We start from the raw sequence: 21,394 nt of genomic DNA, 5'->3' as shown, positions 1-21,394 counted from the left end.
ATAGTTTAGTAGATGTTACTGTATGAGAGTCTTCACAGTTCGATGTAACTTCCATTCGCTGCGTGGACTTCTTTGGCAATGCTTGAATTAGGGGGTTAGGACCTAACAGTAATGGGTCGGCTATCATCTTCGAGACATATGAAGACTGAGGCATTAACAACATCAGGGGCGGCTCTGCAGAACTGAGTAGCCAGGTTAACAACACATGCAGGCCCTTGCAGAGGGTAAGGCTTCAAATGGGAACCTTGCATCTGGCCTCACCCACTCAGAGCATGGATTCCGAAACACTACATTGGGCAGAGAGTGCACATTGAGTTTAGAGCATAGCACGTTGACGTTTAAAATTAAAGATACTCACCCGCACCAGCCATTACACTTTTTTCGGCATTGTGTGGCTGTCCTGGCCACCGTGTCACTCGCAGACACTTGTTCTGCGATTTCCCTCCATAGCCGTCTGTAAGTTTGTGGTTGTGGTCTCCTCCCGGCCTCTGCCCTGAGCAACTCCCGCTGTGTCTCCAGGGCATCAAAGGAGTGCATCCACGGTGGGGTCTGAAAACCAGTGGGCACGCTGATGAGCTGCTGCTGCTGCTGGGTCTGCCATCCTCACTGTCTGAGTGAGTGCGGAGGAAGTGAATATACCAACGAGGCATTGAGGCTCCCAATCAACGCCTCAATGGAATCCAGGTGGTGACACTATGTCTGTGGCGCAGCTCCAAATGCTGCCTAATACCCGGATGTTGAGGCCCCGCTTAATGGCCCACTCAACAGTCGCTTACCGCCTCCAGTTAAGTGTGCAATGCCATGATTTAACGCTGCAATCCACTTTTTAGGAGGCAAAACTGAATTTCGTGTTTCGGGCCCGCACCTAACGCCTGACGTTAAAAAATCCTCTCAGCCGGTGACACCGCTTCAAAAACGGTGATACACAATTTCGGCCCCACCGTCTATGAAGGTAAGTTTATTTTTAACACTATTAAAACATTTTTTTATAAGTTCAAAAAAATAATTTTTCCTTTAAAACTTTTAATTTGATGCAATTTCTATTAATTTTTAAAAAGTGAAGTGTTTTTTTAAATTTATGTTTGTGCTTTATTTGATTTTACAGGTATTCTCATTGTTAGCTCCGAGCTGCCATTACTATCAATGCGAATACTATATTTTGATTGGTGGTCCAGGCCCACCTGATCCCACGATACACATGCAATCCTGGAAGACATGTTCCCATACGCTGGACTGCGAAACAAAGCCTTGGAGCGCAATCCTACATTCCTTCTGGACCACCAGGTATTTTCATAAAAACATTTTCTGTTGGAGGCATTTGCCCGCAGGAAGCCTCCGATCGCAATTTTCCCCCCCCTCTAACATCTTAATTTTCCTTTTTTTCCACCTTTCTTTATGTATATATATATATATATAAAATCTCTTGCTCAGATTTCTAAATTGCACGTGAAAGTCAGTTTTAATATCTCTGGATTATGCAATACTTCCGCCAATATTTTGCCATAAAGGTGAGAAACACAGAGGCTTAATGGTGGTCTGTAAGATATTTCCATTGTTTTCTTTACATTGAGTAACTTACCACTTCCAAGCAGTCCACTATCTTCGCAAGTTTATCTTCAGGTAGGTTCTTAAGCAGAGAAACACTAGAAAAATGTATGAGACGCAGTGTTTAAAAACCATTCTTGTTTCCAATAAATTTATCAGACAATTATCACTGCACAAAGTTTGATGTAAGCCATTGGGCTAATAGTTTGTTTGATCCTATGAATCCTGTGCGTTACTATTCAGCATCAATTTTACTTGTGTAAAAAAGTATAGTATAGCTGCTGATATTTTCAGAAATACAAAACAGGGACTGGGACTGCAGAAGGGAAATGTGATTTTAATTTCTCTTGGGAACCTGTTTAAATTTTTTTGGCAAGGGAGAGTGCGGAAATAACTTATATGCATCACAGAGTGAGTCAACAAAATTCAGACCCATCCTGCTGCAGCTGGAACATTAAATTGAAAGGTTAAAAGTTATTCAGATGAAATCATGAGCAGTGAGATGTCTGATTTACTGGTTAAAAATGGTAAATGTGCAGATTAAATTTTCACATGTTCTTTTAATGTACTTTCCGAGTGCAGATACTGACCCTAAATTTCGATATGGGTTGTCCCGATCAGCCACCAAAGCCGCCAACAGCATATCGTGAGAACCCCAGTGGAAATTCAGGGCCACTTCCTCTCCCACATCTGCTCCAAAATCATGTTCCCCCACCTCTGCCGCATCTCTCCCCTTCTGCTGATAAAACTCTCGTCCATGCTTTCACCACTCAAGGCTTGAGCTTCTCCAATGCCCTTCTAGCTGGCCTCCCCAATTTAACTCATCCAAACCTGTGCAGTCTGAGTCCTCGTTCACAATACGTCCCCATATTCCCATCACTTTGCTGCCCCCATTGTCAATTTCAACATTCTTAGCCTTGTTTTCAAATGAATCCATGACCTTGCCCCACCCTCCTTCTACCTTACATCTCTGCTGCTAGCCTCCTCTGGAATTCACTATCCAGTTCCCTCTGCCCTGTCACCTCCTACCTATTTCCAAAAATCTCAATACTTTCATCTTCTACTCTGCCGTGGTTTGGTTCTTCATTCTAACTGCTGCATGTTTTTCTCCATTCTCATTGAACCCTATCCTTTTACTCCTTATTGTAAAGTGCTCTGAGACGTCTTGCTACACGTGAGGACCGTTACTTGAATGGAAGCTGTTATTAAACATGTCAGCCGTGGCTCAGTGGTAGCATTCTCGCCTCTGAGTTAGAAGGTCATGAGTTCAAGTCCCACTCCAGAGTCTGGAGCGCATAATCTACATTGACAATCCAGTGCATTACTGAGGGAGTGCGGCACTGTCAGAGGTACCGTCTTTCAGATGAAATGTTAAATCAAGGCCCCGTCTGCCTTCTCAGTTGGAAGTAAAATATACCATGGCACTAGTTTGAAAAAGAAGAAGAAAACAAAGAGAGAGCATGAAAGAATGTTGGCAAGTAAAATCAGGGAAAACCCAAAGATGTTTTATAAATACATTAAGAGCAAGAGGATAACTAAAGAGTGGGCCTATTAGAGACCACAAAGGAAATCTGTGTTTGAAGGCAGAAAATGTGGTTATGATTCTTAATGAATACTTTGCATCTGTTTTCACAAAAGAGAGGGGTGATGCAGACTTTGCAATGAGGGAGGAGGAGTGTGAAATATTAGATAGATAAACATAGTGAGAGAGGAAGCATTAAGGGACTTAGCAGCTTTGAAAGTGGATAAATCCCCAGGCCCAGATGAAATGTATCCCAGGCTGTTAAGGGAAGCAAAAGAGGAAATAGCAGAGGCTCTGACCATCATTTTCCAGTCATCTCTGGCTACATCTGTGGTGCCAGAGGACTGGAGGATTGCTAATGTTGTACCTTTCATCATCTTAGGCGGTCCCTCGAAACGAGGATGACTTGCTTCCACGCCAAAAAAAAGGATGAATTCACAGGTGTTTCAATGAAGGGACTAATATTCCAGGTCCTGAACTACATCTTGAAGGGTGGAAGATGCCTGTGCATGCATTTTTTTAACGTGGGGTGGCCGTTGCACACCAGCCACCACACAGGCTTGACAGAGCTAGGTCTTGGTCCAGTGGCAAGGATTACCCAAGACAACTGGAGACCTGCTCTGCTGCATGGACCTAGTGCGCACACATATCACAGTGTGGGCTGGCCTGTGCTGCCCCTGGCCCTGAACTTGCGCCTCCCCTGGGGCCCGATCACATCCCTCCACAGTCTCTCACAGCTTCTTCGCCCCGATCTCGTCGCTCCTGCTGAACCTGCCCATGCTCCAATCGCTGACCTGGAGCTTGCTGATGCCACTCTTCACTGCCGTTGCTCTCCTGCACAAGCTCGCGCTATACCTTGCAGTGGCATACCTCCATGCTGCCCATGGCCGCTGCTCGCTGCTCCTTTTATGGCCCCAACCAGAGTCTTCAATGTATCTCATTGAAACAAAACAGAAGGACTGGATGGTCCAGCTGGTTAGGACACGGGCCTTTCATTTCTGGGCTCGAATCCAATCCAGACCGATGAGTGAAAGTCCCCTCACTCTGTTGACCGTAAGAGATGTACGTGAAATAAGCTTTGGTATTCTAAATCTGGTTGCTCACAGTTAGCGGAGCTCCACACATAACTAGCCCTAATTTAGCAGTAACTGGCAATCGCCCTCAATCAACCAGCGAATGGCAGGTGTAAAATGAGAATAAACGGTTGCACTCCTCTAATCGGGGTGCTCTTCAGAGCTTGGCCATTCCTCAGCATGGCTCTCAACAGTTTTAGGGATAGACTGAGTAATTACTGGCCAGTCATCCTAACCTCAGTGGTGGGAAAATGATTGGAAAAAATCCTGAGGGACAGAATAAATCTTCATTTGGAAAGACATGGGGCTAGTCTTTCAGCACATCATCGCACATTGAGCGCCCATATAAAAGAGCTGAGATGCAGGCTATCGCCCATATTTGATGAAAAGTGGAAACTAGCGCCCGATTATAGCCCATTTATCGTCGGCCCAACTTTCGGCACACGAGTGAGCTGCATCGCCCGGCCTATTGTTTAAAAAAAAATATGACGTCATCCTCGTGCAAGGCCAAGAATACCAAGAATAGTACTTATAATGGAAACTTGGGCCCGATTATGGCCCAGATTATCGCTGAGCGCTACTTTCAGCATTTCGCCCACAGTTTGCCCAAATGATCACTGGCCCAAAAAGACACTGAAGAAAATCTGCAATAACTCGGCACTACTCAGCACTACTGGGAGGATCTGTAGCAAAAGGCTGCTTGAAGTGCTTGTCAGGAGAATCAATTTGTGAGTGATTTTAAGGGCCTTTTTGACTCTTACCAATCATCTAATCATATTTGTATTTGTTGAGGACAAATTAAGGGCATTTATAGCGATTTATAGTGATGGGGCCTGTAATTTCTCAACCAGTATTGATCACTAATCACATGCTGCAGAATGGAGATGGTAGAAAGTATATTGAAGAGCATTATGTGCTCAATCAAAGAGATGGCAGACTCCTGCAGAGGAGGAGACGTTACACCCAACGCATTTACAGGGATAAGCGATCATACCTGGACTTGTCCAATAACACGTGCGTTAGAAGGCTATGCTTCCGAAAGGAGGTTATCAGTGAGACATGCCAGCTAATTAAGGGAGATCTGCAGCCTACCAGCACTATCAGGTCCACACTGCCCATTGAGATAAATGATATGGCCTTGCCAGCTGGCTCATGACCCCCCCTGCATAAGCCAGACGGAAGCCGATAAGCACTACAATGAAAGCCATATAGCCACACATAATATCATCAAAAAGATTGGAGTTCTGAAGCAGCACTTCAGATGCCTGCACCATTCAGGAGGCAACCTACAATACCACCCTGAGCAGGTCGCTGAGTTAATTGTGGTGTGCTGCATGTTGCATAATCTAGCTAGAGGACAAGAATACCTTTGATGTAAGTTAAAATAAAATGAGAAAAGTTACATACAAGTATATTGCTGTAATGTCAGGGTTAATATTAATCATGGATTTTCCCCCCTCTGGTCCACAGCACAAGTAGAAGCAGAACTAGGGTATGTCTTCCCATGAGGAAGGAAATGGAGTTCACCTCAGTTGGCTGATGGTTTATAAAATAAAATCTAACAGGGGTTAGAATAAAAGAAAGGTTCATTAGGTTATTAATGGGAACCAGGTTCCCTGTTCTCTCTGTCAACCCTCATGGGAAAAGGTCTTTGCCTGAAAAAAAAATGCGCATGCGCAGAACGGCCATTGCTATGGACGCCAGCTTTGCATGACTGAATATATCGCTAAGACCCATTTCACATCGCTAAGACTATCACCCAAATTAAAAAGGCAAAGCTACTGGTTTTTAAAATGGGCGATATTTCAGCGATCCTGAAAAATAAAAAAAGCACCAAGGCTGGAAATATCATCCAAATAGTGGAAAGTCTAGCCCATGGATTAATCAAGGACAGTCAGCAGAGATTTGTTAAGGGAAGGTCATGTCTGACTAACTTGATTGAATTTTTTGAGGAGCTAACCAGGAGGGTCGATGAGGGCAGTGCATATGATGTAGTGTAAATGGATTTTAGCAAAGCTTTTGATAAGGTCTCACATGGCAGACTTGTCACGAAAGTAATAGCCCATGGGATCCAGGGCAAAGTGACAAGTTGGATCCAAAATTGGCTCGGAGGCAGGAAGCAAAGGGTAATGGTTGATGGGTGTTTTTGTGACTGGAAGGCTGTATCCAGTGGGGTTCCGCAGGGCTCAGGGCTGAGTCCCTTGCTTTTTGTGGTATATATCAATGACTTAGACTTGAATTTTGGGGGTATGATTAAGACATTTATGGATGACACTAAAATAGGTTGATAATGAAGAAAAAAGCTGCGGATTGCAGGAAGATATCAATGTACTGGTCAGGTGGGGAGAACAGTGGCAAATGGAATTCAATCTGGAGAAGTGTGAGATAATGCATTTGGGGAGGTCTAACAAAGCAAGGGAATACACATTAAATGGTACGACACTGAAAAGTGTAAAGGAACAAAGGGACCTTGGAATGCAGGTCCACAGATTCCTAAAGGTAGCAGGCCAGGTAGATAAGTTGGTTATGAAGGCATATGGAATACTTGCCTTTATTAGTCGAAGCATGGAATACAAGAGCAAGGAGGTTATGCTTGAACTGTATAAAACACTGGTTAGGCCGCAGCTGGAGTACTGTGTCCATTTATGGTCAGCACATTACAGGAACGATGTGATTGCACTGGAAAGGGTGCAGAGGAGATTTACAAGAATTTTGGCTATGAGGAAAGATTGGAGATGCTGGGTCTGTTTTCTTTGGAACAGAGGAGGCTGAGCGGAGACATGATTGAGGTGCATAAAAATATGAGCGGCCTGGATAGAGTGGATAGGAAGGACCTGTTTCCCATGGCAGAGGGGTCAACAACTAGGGGACATAGATTTAAAGTAATTGGGGGGAGGTTTAGAGGAGATATGAGGGGAAATTTCTTCACCCAGAGGGTAGTGGGGTCTGGAACTCACTGCCTGAAAGGTACTTAAAGTGCTGTAACCTACAGGACTATAGACCAAGACCTGGAAAGTGTGATTAGGCTGGATAGTTCTTGGCCGACCGGCATGGACACGATGGGCCAAAATGGCCTCCTTCCGTGCTGTAAATTTCTATGATTCCATGAAGAATCATAGAAATGTCCTGGCTAATATTTATCTCTTAACCAACACCTAAAAACAGATTATCTTCCATTTGTGGGATCTTACTGTGTGCAAATTGGCTGCTACATTTTCTACATTACAACAGTGATGTCAAATCAAATTGCACGGGGTAGCCTGGAGGAGGAATTCATAGAATGCATACGGGATTGTTTCTTAGAACAGTATGTTACAGAACCTACAAGGGAGCAAGCTATCTTAGATCTGGTCCTGTGTAATGAGACAGGAATAATAAACGATCTCCTAGTAAAAGATCCTCTCGGAATGAGTGATCACAGTATGGTTGAATTTGTAATACAGGTTGAGGATGAGGAAGTAGTGTCTCAAACGAGCGTACTATGCTTAAACAAAGGGGACTATAGTGGGATGAGGGCAGAGTTGGCTAAAGTAAACTGGGAACACAGACTAAACGGTGGCACGATTGAGGAACAGTGAAGGACTTTTAAGGAGCTCTTTCATAGTGCTCAACAAAAATATATTCCAGTGAAAAAGAAGGGCGGTAAGAGAAGGGATAACCAGCCGTGGATAACCAAGGAAATAAAGAAGAGTATCAAATTAAAAACCAATGCGTATAAGGTGGCCAAGGTTAGTGGGGAAATAGACGAGTGGGAAAATTTTAAACAACAGCAAAGAATGACTAAGAAAGCAATAAAGAAAGGAAAGATAGATTACGAAGATTAACTTGTGTAAAACATAAAAACGGATAGTAAAAGCTTTTACCGATATATAAAATGGAAAAGAGTGACTAAAGTAAATGTTGGTCCCTTAGAAGATGAGAAGGGGGATTTAATAATGGGAAATGTTGAAATGGCTGAGACCTAAAACAATTATTTTGCTTCAGTCTTCACAGTGGAAGACACAAAAACCATGCCAAAAATTGCTGGTCACAGGAATGTGGGAAGGGAGGACCTTGAGACAATCACTATCACTAGGGGGGTAGTGCTGGACAGGCTCTTTAAAGAGATGGCGGAAGTTATAGCAGATGCATTCATTATAATCTACCAAAATTCTCTGGACTCTGGGGAGGTACCAGCGGATTGGAAAGCAGCTAATATAATGCCTCTGTTTAAAAAAGGGGGCAGACAAAAGGCAGGTAACTACAGGCTGGTTAGTTTAACATCTGTAGTGGGGAAAATACTTGAAACTATCATTAAGGAAGAAATAGCGGGACATCTAGCGGGACTAGATAGGAATAGTGCAATCAAGCAGACGCAACATGGATTCATGAAGGGGAAATCATGTTTAACTAATTTACTGGAATTCTTTGAGGATATAACGAGCATGGTGGATAGAGGTGTACCGATGGATGTGGTGTATTTAGATTTTCAGAAGTCATTCGATAAGGTGCCACACAAAAGGTTACTGCAGAAGATAAAGGTACGCGGAGTCAGAGGAAATGTATTAGCATGGATAGAGAATTGGCTGGCGAACAGAAAGCAGAGAGTCGGGATAAATGGGTCCTTTTCGGGTTGGAAATCGGTGGTTAATGGTGTGCCACAGGGATCGGTGCTGGGACCACAACTGTTTACAATACACATAGATGACCTGGAAGAGGGGACAGAGTGTAGTGTAACAAAATTTGCAGATGACACAAAGCTTAGTGGGAAAGCGGGTTGTGTAGAGGACACAGAAAGGCTGCAAAGAGATTTAGATAGGTTAAGCAAATGGGCTAAGGTTTGGCAGATGGAATACAATGTCGGACAATGTGGGAAAAACAAACAGTAAAAGGGAATATTATTTGAATGGGGAGAAATTACAACATGCTGCGGTGCAGAGGGACCTGGGGGTCCTTGTGCATGAATCCCAAAAAGTTAGTTTGCAGGTGCAGCAGGTAATCAGGAAGGTGAATGGAATGTTGGCCTTCATTGCGAGAGGGATGGAGTACAAAAGCAGGGAGGTCCTTCTGCAACTGTATAGGGTATTGGTGAGGCCGCACCTGGTGTACTGCGTGCAGTTTTGGTCACCTTACTTAAGGAAGGATATACTAGCTTTGGAGGGGGTACAGAGACGATTCACTCGGCTGATTCCGGAGATGAAGGGGTTACCTTATGATGATAGATTGAGTAGACTGGGTCTTTACTCGTTGGAGTTCAGAAGGATGAGGAGTGATCTTATAGAAACATTTAAAATAATGAAAGGGATAGACAAGATAGAGGCAGAGAGGTTGTTTCCACTGGTCGGGGAGACTAGAACTAGGGGGCACAGCCTCAAAATACGGAGGAGCCAATTTAAAACCGAGTTGAGAAGGAATTTCTTCTCCCAGAGGGTTGTGAATCTGTGGAATTCTCTGCCCAAGGAAGCAGTTGAGGCTAGCTCATTGAATGTATTCAAGTCACAGATAGATAGATTTTTAACCAATAAGGGAATTAAGGATTACGGGGAGCGGGCGGGTAAGTGGAGCTGAGTCCACGGCCAGATCAGCCATGGTCTTGTTAAATGGCGGAGCAGGCTCGAGGGGCTAGATGGCCTACTCCTGTTCCTAATTCTTATGTTCTTATATTATGTTCTTATGTTCTTTTCTGGCATCCATGTCAGCCAACATTGTTAATGATTCTCTGTCCTCAGACACTGTTCCCCTCTCCTTCTTAGAAACATAGAAACATAGAAAATAGGTTGAGGAGTAGGCCATTCGACCCTTCGAGCCTGCACCAAGATTCAATAAGATCATGGCTGATCATTCACCTCAGTACCTCTTTCCTGCTTTCTCTCCATACCCCTTGATCCCTTTAGCCGTAAGGGCCATATCTAACTCCCTCTTGAATATATCCATTTAACTGGCATCAACAACTCTCTGCGGTAGAGAATTCCATAGGTTAACAACTCTCTGAGTGAAGAAGTTTCTCCTCATCTCAGTCCTAAATGGCTTACCCCTTATCCTTCGACTATATCCCCTGGTTCTGGACTTCCTCAACATCGGGAACATTCTTCCTGCATCTAACCTGTCCAGTCTCGTCAGAATTTTATATGTTTCTATGAGATCCCCTCTCAGCCTTCTAAACTCCAGTGAATACAGACCCAGTCGATCCAGTCTCTCCTCATATGTCAGTCCTACCATCCCTGGAATCCTTCAAATCTGTTGTCATCACCCCTCTCCTCAAAAAACCAACCCTTGACCCCACTTTGCTTGCTAGCTATTGCCCCATCTCCAACCTCCCTTTCCTGTTCAAAGTACTTGAACGTGTTATTGCCTCCCAAATCCGTGATCATCTTTCCATTAATTCAATGTTTGAATTCCTTCAATCTGGCTTTTGCTCCTGCCACAGTACTGAAACTGCTCTCATCAAAGTCACAAATGACATCCTTTGTGACTGTGACAAAGGTAAACTATCCCTCCTCGTCCTTCTGGACCTGTCTGCAGCCTTTGATACAGTTGACCACTCCATCCTCCTTCAATGCCTCTACCAATGTCCAGCTAGGTGGGACTGCACTTGCCTGGTTCCATTCTTATCTATCTAATCGTAGCGAGAAAATCTCCAGCAATGGCTTCTCTTCCCACTCCCGCATCGTTACCTCTGGTGTCCCCCAAGGATCTGTCCTTGGTCCCCTCCTATTTCTCATCTATATACTGCCCCTTGACAATATCATCTGAAAACAAGGAGTCAGTTTCCACATGTACGCTGACGACACCATTTCTCTTGACCCCTGCTTGGTATCTAAATTGTCAGATTGCTTGTCTGACATTCAGTATTGTATGAGCAGAAATTTTCTCCAATTAAATATTGGGAAGACCAAAGCCATTATCTTTGGTCCCCTCCACAAACTGCGTTCCTTAACCACTGACTCCATCCCTCTCCCTAGCATCAATCTGAGGGTGAACAAGTCTGTTCGCAACCTAGGTGTCATATTTGACTCTGAAATGAGTATCCAGCCACATATCTGCAGCAAAAGTAAAACCGCCTTTTCCCATCTCCGTAACATTGCCTGCCTCCGCCCCTGCCTCAGCCCTTCTGCTGCTGAAACCCTCATTCATGCCTTTGTTACTTCTAGACTTGACTACTCCAACTCACTCCTGGCCGGCCTTCCACATTCCACACTATGTAAGCTTGAAGTCATCTAAAACTCAGCAGCCCGTGTACTAACTCGCACCAAATCAAGATCACCCATTACCCCTGTACTTTCTGACCGACATTGGCTCCCAGTTAAACAACGCCTCAATTTCAAAATTCTCATCCTTGTTTAAAAATCACTCCATGGACTTGCCCCTCCCTATCTCTGTAATCTTTTTCAGCCTCACAATCCCACAAGATGTCTGCACTCCTCAAATTCTAGCTTCTTGAACATCCCTCATTATAACTGCTCAACCATCGGTGGATGTGCCTTCAGCTGCCTGGGCCCTAAGTTCTGGAACTCCCTCCCGAAACCTCTACGCCTCTCTACCACTCTTTCCTCCTTTAAGACGCTCGTTAAAATCTACCTCTTTAAACAAGCTTTTGATCATCTGCCTTAATTTCTTCTGTGGCTCGGTGTCAAATTTATCTGTTTGTCTGTAACACTTATGAAGTGCCTTGGGACATTTTACTATGTTAAAGGCATTATATAAATAAAAGTTATTATTATTATTTTGTTAACATCTAGACTTGAATATTCCAACTCACTCCTGGTTGTCCTCTCACATTCTACACTACGTAAACTTAAGGTCATCCAAAACTCAACTGCCCGTGTCCTAACTTGCACCAAGTCCCGTTCACCTATCACGCCTGTGCTCACTGACCAACATTGGCTCCCGGTTAAGCAACGCCTCAATTTCAAAATTCTCATCCTTGTTTTCAAATCCCTCCATGGCCTCACCCCCCCCATCTCAGTAGTCTCCTCCAACCCAACAACTACCCCCCGCCCCCCCCGAGATTTCTGCGCTCCTCTAATTTTGCCCTCTTAAGCATCCCTGATTATAATCGCTCAATCATTGGTGACCATGCATTCTGTTGCCTAGGCCTTAAGCTCTGGAATTCTTGCCGAAACCTTTCCATTTCTCTATCTCTTTTTCCTCCTTTAAGATGCTCTTTAAAACCTCCCTCTTTGACCAAGCTTTTGGTCATCTGGCCTAATTTCTCTTTATGTGGCTCGGTGTCAAACTTTTTGTCTCAGAATACTCCTGTGAAGCACCTTGGGATGTTTTACTACATTAAAGGCACTATATAAATACAAGTTGTTGTTGTTGTTGTTATATCCTGATGTGTTACACACACACACACACAATGCTAACACTGACATTTACCTTCTGAGGAAGTTTCTGTACTGCTCGTGTCTGGCCTGAGCTGTTCCTCTCATAATATTCTGAAAGACTTCTCGGTCCAGAACCCAGGTTTTGACACTGCTTACAGCTTTAAGAGGACAATCACAGCACAAGTAATGACGCATGTAACTACCGTTAACTTTCATTAGCTGTTTTTCTCATATCTAAAAACCTGAATAAAGCTGTTACAGTGGATTCGTCTGCTGGCTCAGTGAGTTTATCCAGTTAGTATCTGAGCCATATTACACCTGGAAAGTTTCAGATTTTATCCCTGGTCTGGACTGGGGTAGCTGATCTTAGTTAGGTTGGCCACAGAAGTGCTATATCAGCCACAGCATCTGGATTGAGAGCAGAAAATCAGGTTGGGTTTCCGATCCTGATCACCATCCAATGATCCCTTGCTGGAACTGTGCTTTGTGGACATCGGCTGAGGACAGTATCACCCTCACTTATGATGTCTCTGGTGGTAGAATAGTCAGCTGATGCCCCTCATCAAGATTCACATGTGCATAATGGGTGAGATACTGGAGGATAAACTGAACCAGACCCCCTGCAAGGAGACAGCCTCTTTACTAAGTGGAGGGAAATCAAAGGAAATAAGTGAGGGGAAGAAACAACAATAGGGGAAATTTTAACTCCTGGGCTAGTCAGGCTATAGAACATAAGGTCGCCACTTCGAGAGGTGATGTGAGATGCCTGGTCCATTTTAAAGGCCAGGCCTCATTAACATAGATGTGGAAGCTGCCCAGCAGAAATGGCTCACTTGGTTCTGGCAGCCTGGCACTTGAGGTAAGTCGTTAAAGGAGTTCAGGCAAGTTAAGCAAACATGGAAATGTTGGTTTGCGGGGAAACAAAATCCAAGGATGGCAGTGTCCCGATCTTTCCTTGTGAGGCCTGGGGAAGCACTCCTGCTCCTCCTGGACCCCCAAAAATAATTTTTACACTGACCTGTAGAGGCCTCCACTTTGTGCAGCCATGTTTTACTAGCGGCGTGCGTGTTCATACAATCTACCTATGATGTGAACTGAGATTCAGTGCAGCTCATGAATCTGGTCCAGCAATTGCCCAGATGAAGTGGTAACTTAAACTAACCTTCAGATAAGAAAACTCAAACATGAATTTATATTTTCAACTAAAACATATGATAAATAAGATTGGTAAGCTAATGCTAAAAATTAAATGTGATGACTTATGCTATTATTCTGTTAGTACATCACGATTGCATGCAAAATATACAGTTCTATACAGAGGTTAACAGAATATACAGTTCCTTTAAAGCCAGATCCACTGCAGTAACAGAATATAATTGTGTGTGAGTGTGCATAAATATATGTATAGTTGTGTGTGTTTATATATATATTTATAAGTCATAGATTTATCTATTAATCAACTCTAATTGAGAATGTTGCAGTAATTGTTGTGTTCATACTCTATTTGTTTGTTACACGAACCCTCACTAGATAGGCATTAGGACCCTACGGGAGCTATTTACTCCTGTGTACACATGCTGGTTTTGAAGACCATTTTGGGAGTTGCGATAAAGGACATAGTTAAGTTACATTACTCCTGTTTCAGTTAGTTTGTTTATTTAAGTACACAACAGTAATCATTTCACAGGATCAATGTTATTGCACATTGAAGGTAAGAACGTCAATGGTGTCTGCAGATAGTTGATGCTATCACAAGAACAGAATCTAATCCCAATAAACTCTCACATATAATTAAAACAGTAATAACAGATGCCAAGGAGCAATTTCATGATTGTAATCTAATTTTGGCATCAAACAATGCTTATGAATTAGTTTTGCTTTGTTGTCATGGTTTATGACATCATCTGAGCCCAAGGTTAGATTAGTGTCTTTTAGTCAATTCTAGTTATTCATTATTCTTCATTAAAATTCTTTTGAATTGCCTCAAGAGGCAGTTGTGGGGAAAGGATGTTTCTAATGTCATTTCTAATATGGTTTCAGAATCAATTTCTAAAGTACTGTAGTTTCGTATGTAACCTTACAGCTAATAGATAAACTGGCAGCACTTATTTATCCCTCCATGACATTAGTCAAATTTGAATTTATTGATCGATGGTGGCTGCTTGCAAAATAAGCTCCATATACTGGAGAAGTATATCAATTGAAGGGTTAACAGTCATATACAAAATGCTCGAACATATGAATAAAAAGACTGCACTGCTAAAGAATTGTTTTTATTGCACTTTGAATAATGGAAGATCTATACCTTTCACAGAGGCTGTCCTTGTGCAGTTATATAAAATAGCAAGTTCACCAAATGCTGTCCATATACTGATAGATGTTAAAATTTTGCTATTTTGGAAGACCTCCAGTTTGCCCTCTGTCAAAAAGAGACAAAAGAAAGGACATTGTAAAACAGAAAATAGCCCAATGAGAACAAGGTCTGATGCAGGGAAAAGCATTCCAATGCAGCAGTTTTACCTATGGCAGTACACTCGATGAGATCATCCTTTCGTAAAACTGTTTTAGAACTTTAAATGAGCTGAATTGTTTTTATTGGAGATATAGTACGTGGTCAATGGGAAGGAAAGTTGGCAGCGTGCGTAACAGGTGGCTGACCAGTTGCTGCCACTGTCCAAAGTGAAAATTACCGTCATCAATTTGCTGTGAAATGTGTTGGCAACTAATATCCCTTATCTAAATGTAAAAGCCATGTCTCAGTGGGTAACACTCTCACCTCTGAGTCAGAAGATTGTGGGTTCAACATCCCACTCCAAAGACTTGAACACAAAATCCAGGCTGACACTCCAGTGCAATGCTGAGGGAGTGCTGCACTGTCAGAAGATGCCGTCATTCAGATGAGACATTAAACTGAGGCCCTGTCTGCTCTCTCAGGTGGATATAAAAGATATTCAAGGAAGAGTAGGGGAGTTCTCCTGTTTTGTCCTGGTCAACATTTATCCCTCAACCAATATCTAAAAACAGATGATCTGGTCATTTATTTCATTGCTGTTTGGGGGAGCTTGCTGTGCACAAACTGGCTGCCACATTTGCTACATTACAACAGCGACAACACTGCAAAAAAAAATACTTCATTGGTTGTAAAGCACTTTGGGGATGTCCTGAGGTTGTGAAAGGCACTATATAAATGCAAGTTTAAAATAGATATATACATTTTTAACAGAATAAGGAGATTATTAGATCTTCATTCCTGCTGCTCCTGACTTTAAGTTTACATGATTATTAAATTCTAGCTGGTTGCAGTGAGATACTGTGGAATAATTGCTCTATTCACCATGTGCAGTAAAGAGACTCGTTTCTAAATACCGACCAGATGAAATCCTCAGGGATACATATATGGTGGAGGTTTTGCTTCCTCACGCCTGGTGTAAATAGAGCAGTAGTGCACCAAAAATGATGCTGAATGACTTATCAGCCTACTGTTCCTGCTGTCGCTGTGGATGTTGGGCGGGCGGGCAGAGTACCTGCCTGAGTCAAGTGGTCGGTTCTTTAATATGCGAATCATGGTCCTATGAAATACACAGGGCTGCAATTAACATTTTAGGACAGCACTAAGTGGAGTGTGGGCGGAAAAGGAGCCCAAAGGCAAGTTTAACTATTTTTGTGAAGCTATGAGGAGCAGGTGTGCTTATCCAGGCTCCACAAAACCAACCTGGGCCACTGGCACACTGGTTCCTCCCCCTCCCACTCAACCTTCGAGATTGGACCCCCCTCCACGAGCTTACCTTCTTCTTGCCCAAAGGCTGACTGGGCCACCCGATAATGCAGTCGGCGGCCTGTCCCAGGGCACTTGTTTCCTGCCTGCAGCCCGCTGACTGAGTGCTAATGAGGCCTGGCCCTCAAAATGGACCAGGTCTATTGCTGGGACTATCGGGCATTCTGCTGGCTGGTCACCCAAAGTCCACACCCATCATGTCATTACATAGAGTGAAGGAGCTCAGCGTAGAGCACTTGCTTTGGGAGTCTCGTGTCTGGCATGCGAACTATGTGGCCTGCCCAGCGGAGCTGACCGAGTGTGGTCAGTGCTTCAATGCTGGGGATGTTAGTCTGGATGAGGACGCTGATGTTGGTGTGCTTGTCCTTCCAGGGAATTTGTAGGATCTTGCGGCCATCCCTTCCCTCAACGACTATCTGTCCCACCTGTGACAGAGTCTGTGGCTCTCGTATTGGACTGTTCAGCCACCAAAGAACTCACTTCAGGAGTGGAAGCAAGTCTTCCTCGATTCTGAGGGACTGCCTATGATGATGACATAGAGTGACCAGAGCAATTCTTCCCCCATTGTAACTTCAAGAGTAAATTCAACAATTTTACAAATAGTTCAAAATGCAGAGTACCTGCCAGCACGAAAAGATGGTTGCCTGGTTTCCCTTGCTTAATAACATAGTCACCATGTTGGTAGTTTTTCTCATACATACACTCCACCATTTCTCTGACATGTTGTGTCTCTAGTCGCTTCAGAAACTGATTCTTGCTGAGGGCCTCTGTTATAAGCTTCTTCACCCTGTCATGGAAACAATATAGCCTGTTACAACGGAAATAGCCTTTCAGTAAACATAATTTATCCCATGATTTTTCTCCGAAAGACTGAAACAAACTATCACTCGCACACTTGAGTTGGACACGAACCTCAGAGGCTCAAGGCAGTAGAAAATCAGCCGCATTAGCTGTCATCATCACCTCAATAACAAATCCATTTATCTAGCAGCTTCAACATAAAGGGGGAGAAATTGGACATTATTGAGCTCATTGTACAGGCAAAAGTGGACACAATGAGAGTCATTTTCAAGGATCGATGTCCTGCACCCCAAGGATGCCTGAAAGACATCTGACCTGATATTGGGTTGGAACATTGTTCAGGCAGCCATCTAAAACAGCTATTTGGCACCTTACATATGTAAATGAGGGGCTTCACTCCTCTTTTCAGACCCCACTACAAAATTGGATTGTGATGAGTGGAGCAGGCACTGGGCCTATTATCTCTCCATAGCCTTGGATCTTCAGCTGCTACAAATATGTATCCAATTTTCTCTTAAAAAAAAATATATTTTTTATAATAAGTTGCAAGTGGCAGTCAGCCCATATGGAACACAAACAAGCAGACTGTGCCACTTATAAATACCTTCTCCATTGCTCTCCCCAACACTCTTAAACCCTCTCCTTTGTCCCTTCACCAGCTCCCCTCAACCCCTCTATAGCTGCCTTTATCCCCTTTCTAATTCCCTGGCACCCCACTCCTGCCTCCCTTGCTTCCTAGTTCCTGTTCACATCTTCGCCCATATTTACCCTTCCCTCCATAGGCTTCCTTGCCGGCTCCCCTCCCCCCACCCACCCTCATCCCCCTAGACTCTTTCGACACTGCTTGTCTCCCTTGCCTCTGAGAAAAGCTGGATGTCAAATTTCAAAAGTAAGGTTCAGGAGGTTTTTTTCATATTGCGTGTGTCTGTGCCCGAGAGATACAAAAATGACAGGGTTCTGATTACACACCTGTTGTAGTCTTTGCTTTATGTTCTATAAACTTCAGAAAGAGAGAGTGAGACAGAGGGAGAGAGGGAGAGAGAGAGGTGAACGGAGAGAGTTTGTGCGTCTTTCTTCATGTAATTTTATACAGTTATCAAAAAAACATTGGTTGAATTCTGATACTGATTACCTCACTTGTGTTTTGTAGAAAAGTTAACAGTTTGTGGCTTACACCTATGAAAGGGATTTTAATTTATAACATCTGTAAGACAGATGGAGTGAGGCACACACACATATATAAAGATTTGGACACGGGAATCAGAAGTACAATTTCAAAATTTGCGGACGACACCAAATTGGAGGGGTATAGTTGATAAAAAGGAGGACTGTGACAAAATACAGGAAGACATTTGTTATGTCTGTAATATACTTATGAATGACTCCACGAGTCAATGTGTTGTACTCAAACTGTAGTGACCTTGGTTCTTGATTCGTAACTCCAGAGTGAGGCACAAGCATGGTGGGCAGCCTTTTATACTGGGCCCTGCACACCTATGAGTGTGACCCTCAGGTCTCCCACCGCAGTGCCCTCTGGTGGACAGCTTCTGCCACAGGGGCAGGAAACCCCGGTCTCCACCAGTTGCACCCTCGAGTGGTGCCAGCATAGTATATACGCAGTGTAAACCTTATTGATAGTACATCAGGTAACAAGTCTCCATCTTATGCAACTATATAGTGACTACACAAAGAGTATATCTATAGTCTGCATATATAACATCACTCTCCCCCAAGTTCTTTGTGCCGATTACTTTTGCACTATGTGCTCTGGCTTAGCTCTCCCCAGACTTAAGTGCTAATAGCCCTTGCACCTTGGCTATGCTTTGGCTTGGCTCTCTCCCTGTTAACCCCCAAGTCCTTTTGCCACAACTTTGGTAGTGTTTACCAGTTTGGATGGTTCGATGATGCAGTGGAGGTTCCAGTGAGTTCTGGGTGTGATCCATGTGTGTGTCCATGGCTACACTCATCCATTCCCCCCCCCTCACAGTGAGACCATGCAGCAGGCCCGTTACATTAACATACAGGATTAGACACAGTGCAATTACAAAGAAAGGAAGTTACAGTTTGTATCGTCACACCTTGTTTCAGTGATTTACATTTGTTACATTTTGTGGTCATGTGCCAGAATTGGGTAGATTGCATTCATGGTTCAGTCATGGTAAGTACTGAAGTAGCAGTACAGGTATGCGAGCACGCAGGTTCCAGAGTAACTGGACGGGGGTCTAGTCATCTGATAGTGGCGCTGCGCCCCTTGCTAGCGGGATGGGCTTGGTTCGCTCACCTAGCCAGGACTCAGGGCCTTTGCCGTTGCCTCGTGGTGGGAAGAGCCAGAGATGTGTGTGGTTTCTCTGTCCTCCTTTGAGGGCTGTAGAGTCTTCTGCCTGCTCACTCACGGTGTCGGGAACCTGGCTGTTCCAGGTCCCGTTTGGGGAATTTGTTGGTTCTGAGCTTTCGCTCCTAGACATGGCTGAGGCAGCGACTGGGTCTGGGGGCTGCGCCGTCTCCACCTGGGTGGTGGGCAACGGCGGCCAACTGTGCGTATTGGTGCCGTTTTCATTTCCAGTCCATAGCGAATAGTGCCATCAGGTGCCTGCAGCGTGGGATAGACCTGGGGCAGGGTATCAGGATCAGTGCCTTCACCATCCTGAGGTCGCTGGCCTATAACTTGTGGGGACACCTGGGGCAGGGCATCAGGATCAGTGCCTTTACCCTCACAAATTTGCTCGCTTGCTACTTTAGGGGACACTCTATTCCCGACATCTCTCAACAACATTTTGTTCTTTACATTAGGACTGGTATCGACATCTCGCAACAACATTTTGTTCACAATCTTAAATCGGTTTGTTACATTGATTGCCGTGCATACAATGTCTCTAAGTTCAATTGGTTACAGGTCTCCTTTAGAAGAACCCTGCTGGCTTTACCCCAATCAAATCCTTTGTTAGACACCACGTGTTGGCCCCTCAGCATTGCACCTCGTGATATGGCTGTGGCTATCTTTTTTTTTCAGCCACGCTGCAGCAGGGACGCCATCTTGCCTCTGTCCTCGAGGTCGACTGCCTTGATCCTTCTCTCCCACAATTCTGCCACAAAAACTGGAAGAGTGCCTGTGAATTCGATCTTCTTCCCCAGGAGTCCTGCCACTGGAGCCGGGAAGGTATTTTTAGGTCGTTTTGGTCGGATTATTGCCATGCAGTCGTGATTGATGGTTTGTGCCTCAGGTGCTGTGCTGGTCTGTTCTCTGATGCCTGGCCCACGTGAAGGTGAGATTTTTCTTTGCCTCTGAGCATGGGAGACATCGATTGCTGGAGTGAAGAGGTCTTCCCATTTCCACCTGATCTTCCTTATCCGCCTTCTTCCGAGTAGTGTTGGACCATCACCTGCAACAATCCACAGAGGTAACTTGTGCACCACGCCATTATGGATTACACTTACATCCGCACTACCAAGGACTGAGGTCAGCTCCTTGGTGTAGGTGCGCAGCTTTCCCTGTACTGGAACCAGCTCGGGTCGTTTTTCATTCCATAGCCTCTCAAAGGCATCCTGGCTCATCACTGACTGGCTCGCTCCTGTGTCCACTTCCACGAAGACTGGAACGCCGTTTATCTTGACTTCCATCTTCGCTGGAGGACAATCGGTGGTGCAGGTATACACTCCATACACTTCTTGGGGCTGAGCTGCCTCTCTGGCCAAATCATCATACTCCCCGTTGGATTCAAAGTCATCTACCGACTCCTCTGCTAGACGGTGAGTCGAATTTCTTTTACACATACGCTGGAGGTGGCCCTTCGTGTTACAGGCTTTGCATATGTACTCAGCAAACCAACACTGGTGAGCTCTATGGTTTCCACCGCAATGACAGCATGGTGCTACTCGATTAGCACTCCTCGGTGGACTCTGAGTTCTGGAACCCTAAGGTCTGTGCTCTCTGCCCTGGGCAGAGCCACGTTCTACAGCCTTGCCTGTGAAAGGCACCATTCTGTGTACAGTACAGGGTTTGAGTCCACAGGATGAATAATTTGCTTGGTGCTGCAGGTCGAGGTCATGAACGCCTGACTGATACTGATGGCCTTCTGCAGGTTGACTGTGGTGTCAGCAGATAATAGCTTGATCTCCTGGTCTTCAGGTCTGCAGTGAGTGTAGAATCTGTGCCTGGCCGTGAGGATGCTCTGTTTTGGTTTTAGTTGGTCGCGAATTAGTTCAGTCAGCTCATCGTATGTCTTAGCCTTGGCCTTCGTGGGTGCCAGCAAGTCCCTGATGAGGCGGTAGACCTCGGGCCCACAACTGGTCAGCAGTATTGCCTTGCGCTTCTCTGTCAATGTGTCCATCTCCGCTGCCAGGTCGTTTGCCATGAAATATTGCTCGAGCCTTT

General features: G+C 44.4%; 1 protein-coding gene across 1 annotated transcript in view; it reads right to left on the bottom strand.

Moving 5' to 3' along the window:
• The window catches only part of prkg2 (protein kinase cGMP-dependent 2), a 173,822-nt gene that overhangs the window by 141,038 nt on the left and 11,390 nt on the right, over window positions 1-21,394 (bottom strand). Inside the window, exons 2-5 of the mRNA XM_070863894.1 lie at window positions 16,842-17,008; window positions 14,752-14,865; window positions 12,499-12,604; window positions 1,580-1,643 (exon numbers count right to left, since the gene is read on the bottom strand). Coding sequence (XP_070719995.1) covers window positions 1,580-1,643; window positions 12,499-12,604; window positions 14,752-14,865; window positions 16,842-17,008 — 451 coding nt within the window. The remainder of the gene's footprint in view (window positions 1-1,579; window positions 1,644-12,498; window positions 12,605-14,751; window positions 14,866-16,841; window positions 17,009-21,394) is intronic.

This window comes from Pristiophorus japonicus, chromosome 2 (genome assembly GCF_044704955.1).
Source record: "Pristiophorus japonicus isolate sPriJap1 chromosome 2, sPriJap1.hap1, whole genome shotgun sequence".
Classification (NCBI taxonomy): domain Eukaryota; kingdom Metazoa; phylum Chordata; class Chondrichthyes; family Pristiophoridae; genus Pristiophorus; species Pristiophorus japonicus.
This window is presented reverse-complemented; position numbering and strand designations above follow the sequence as displayed.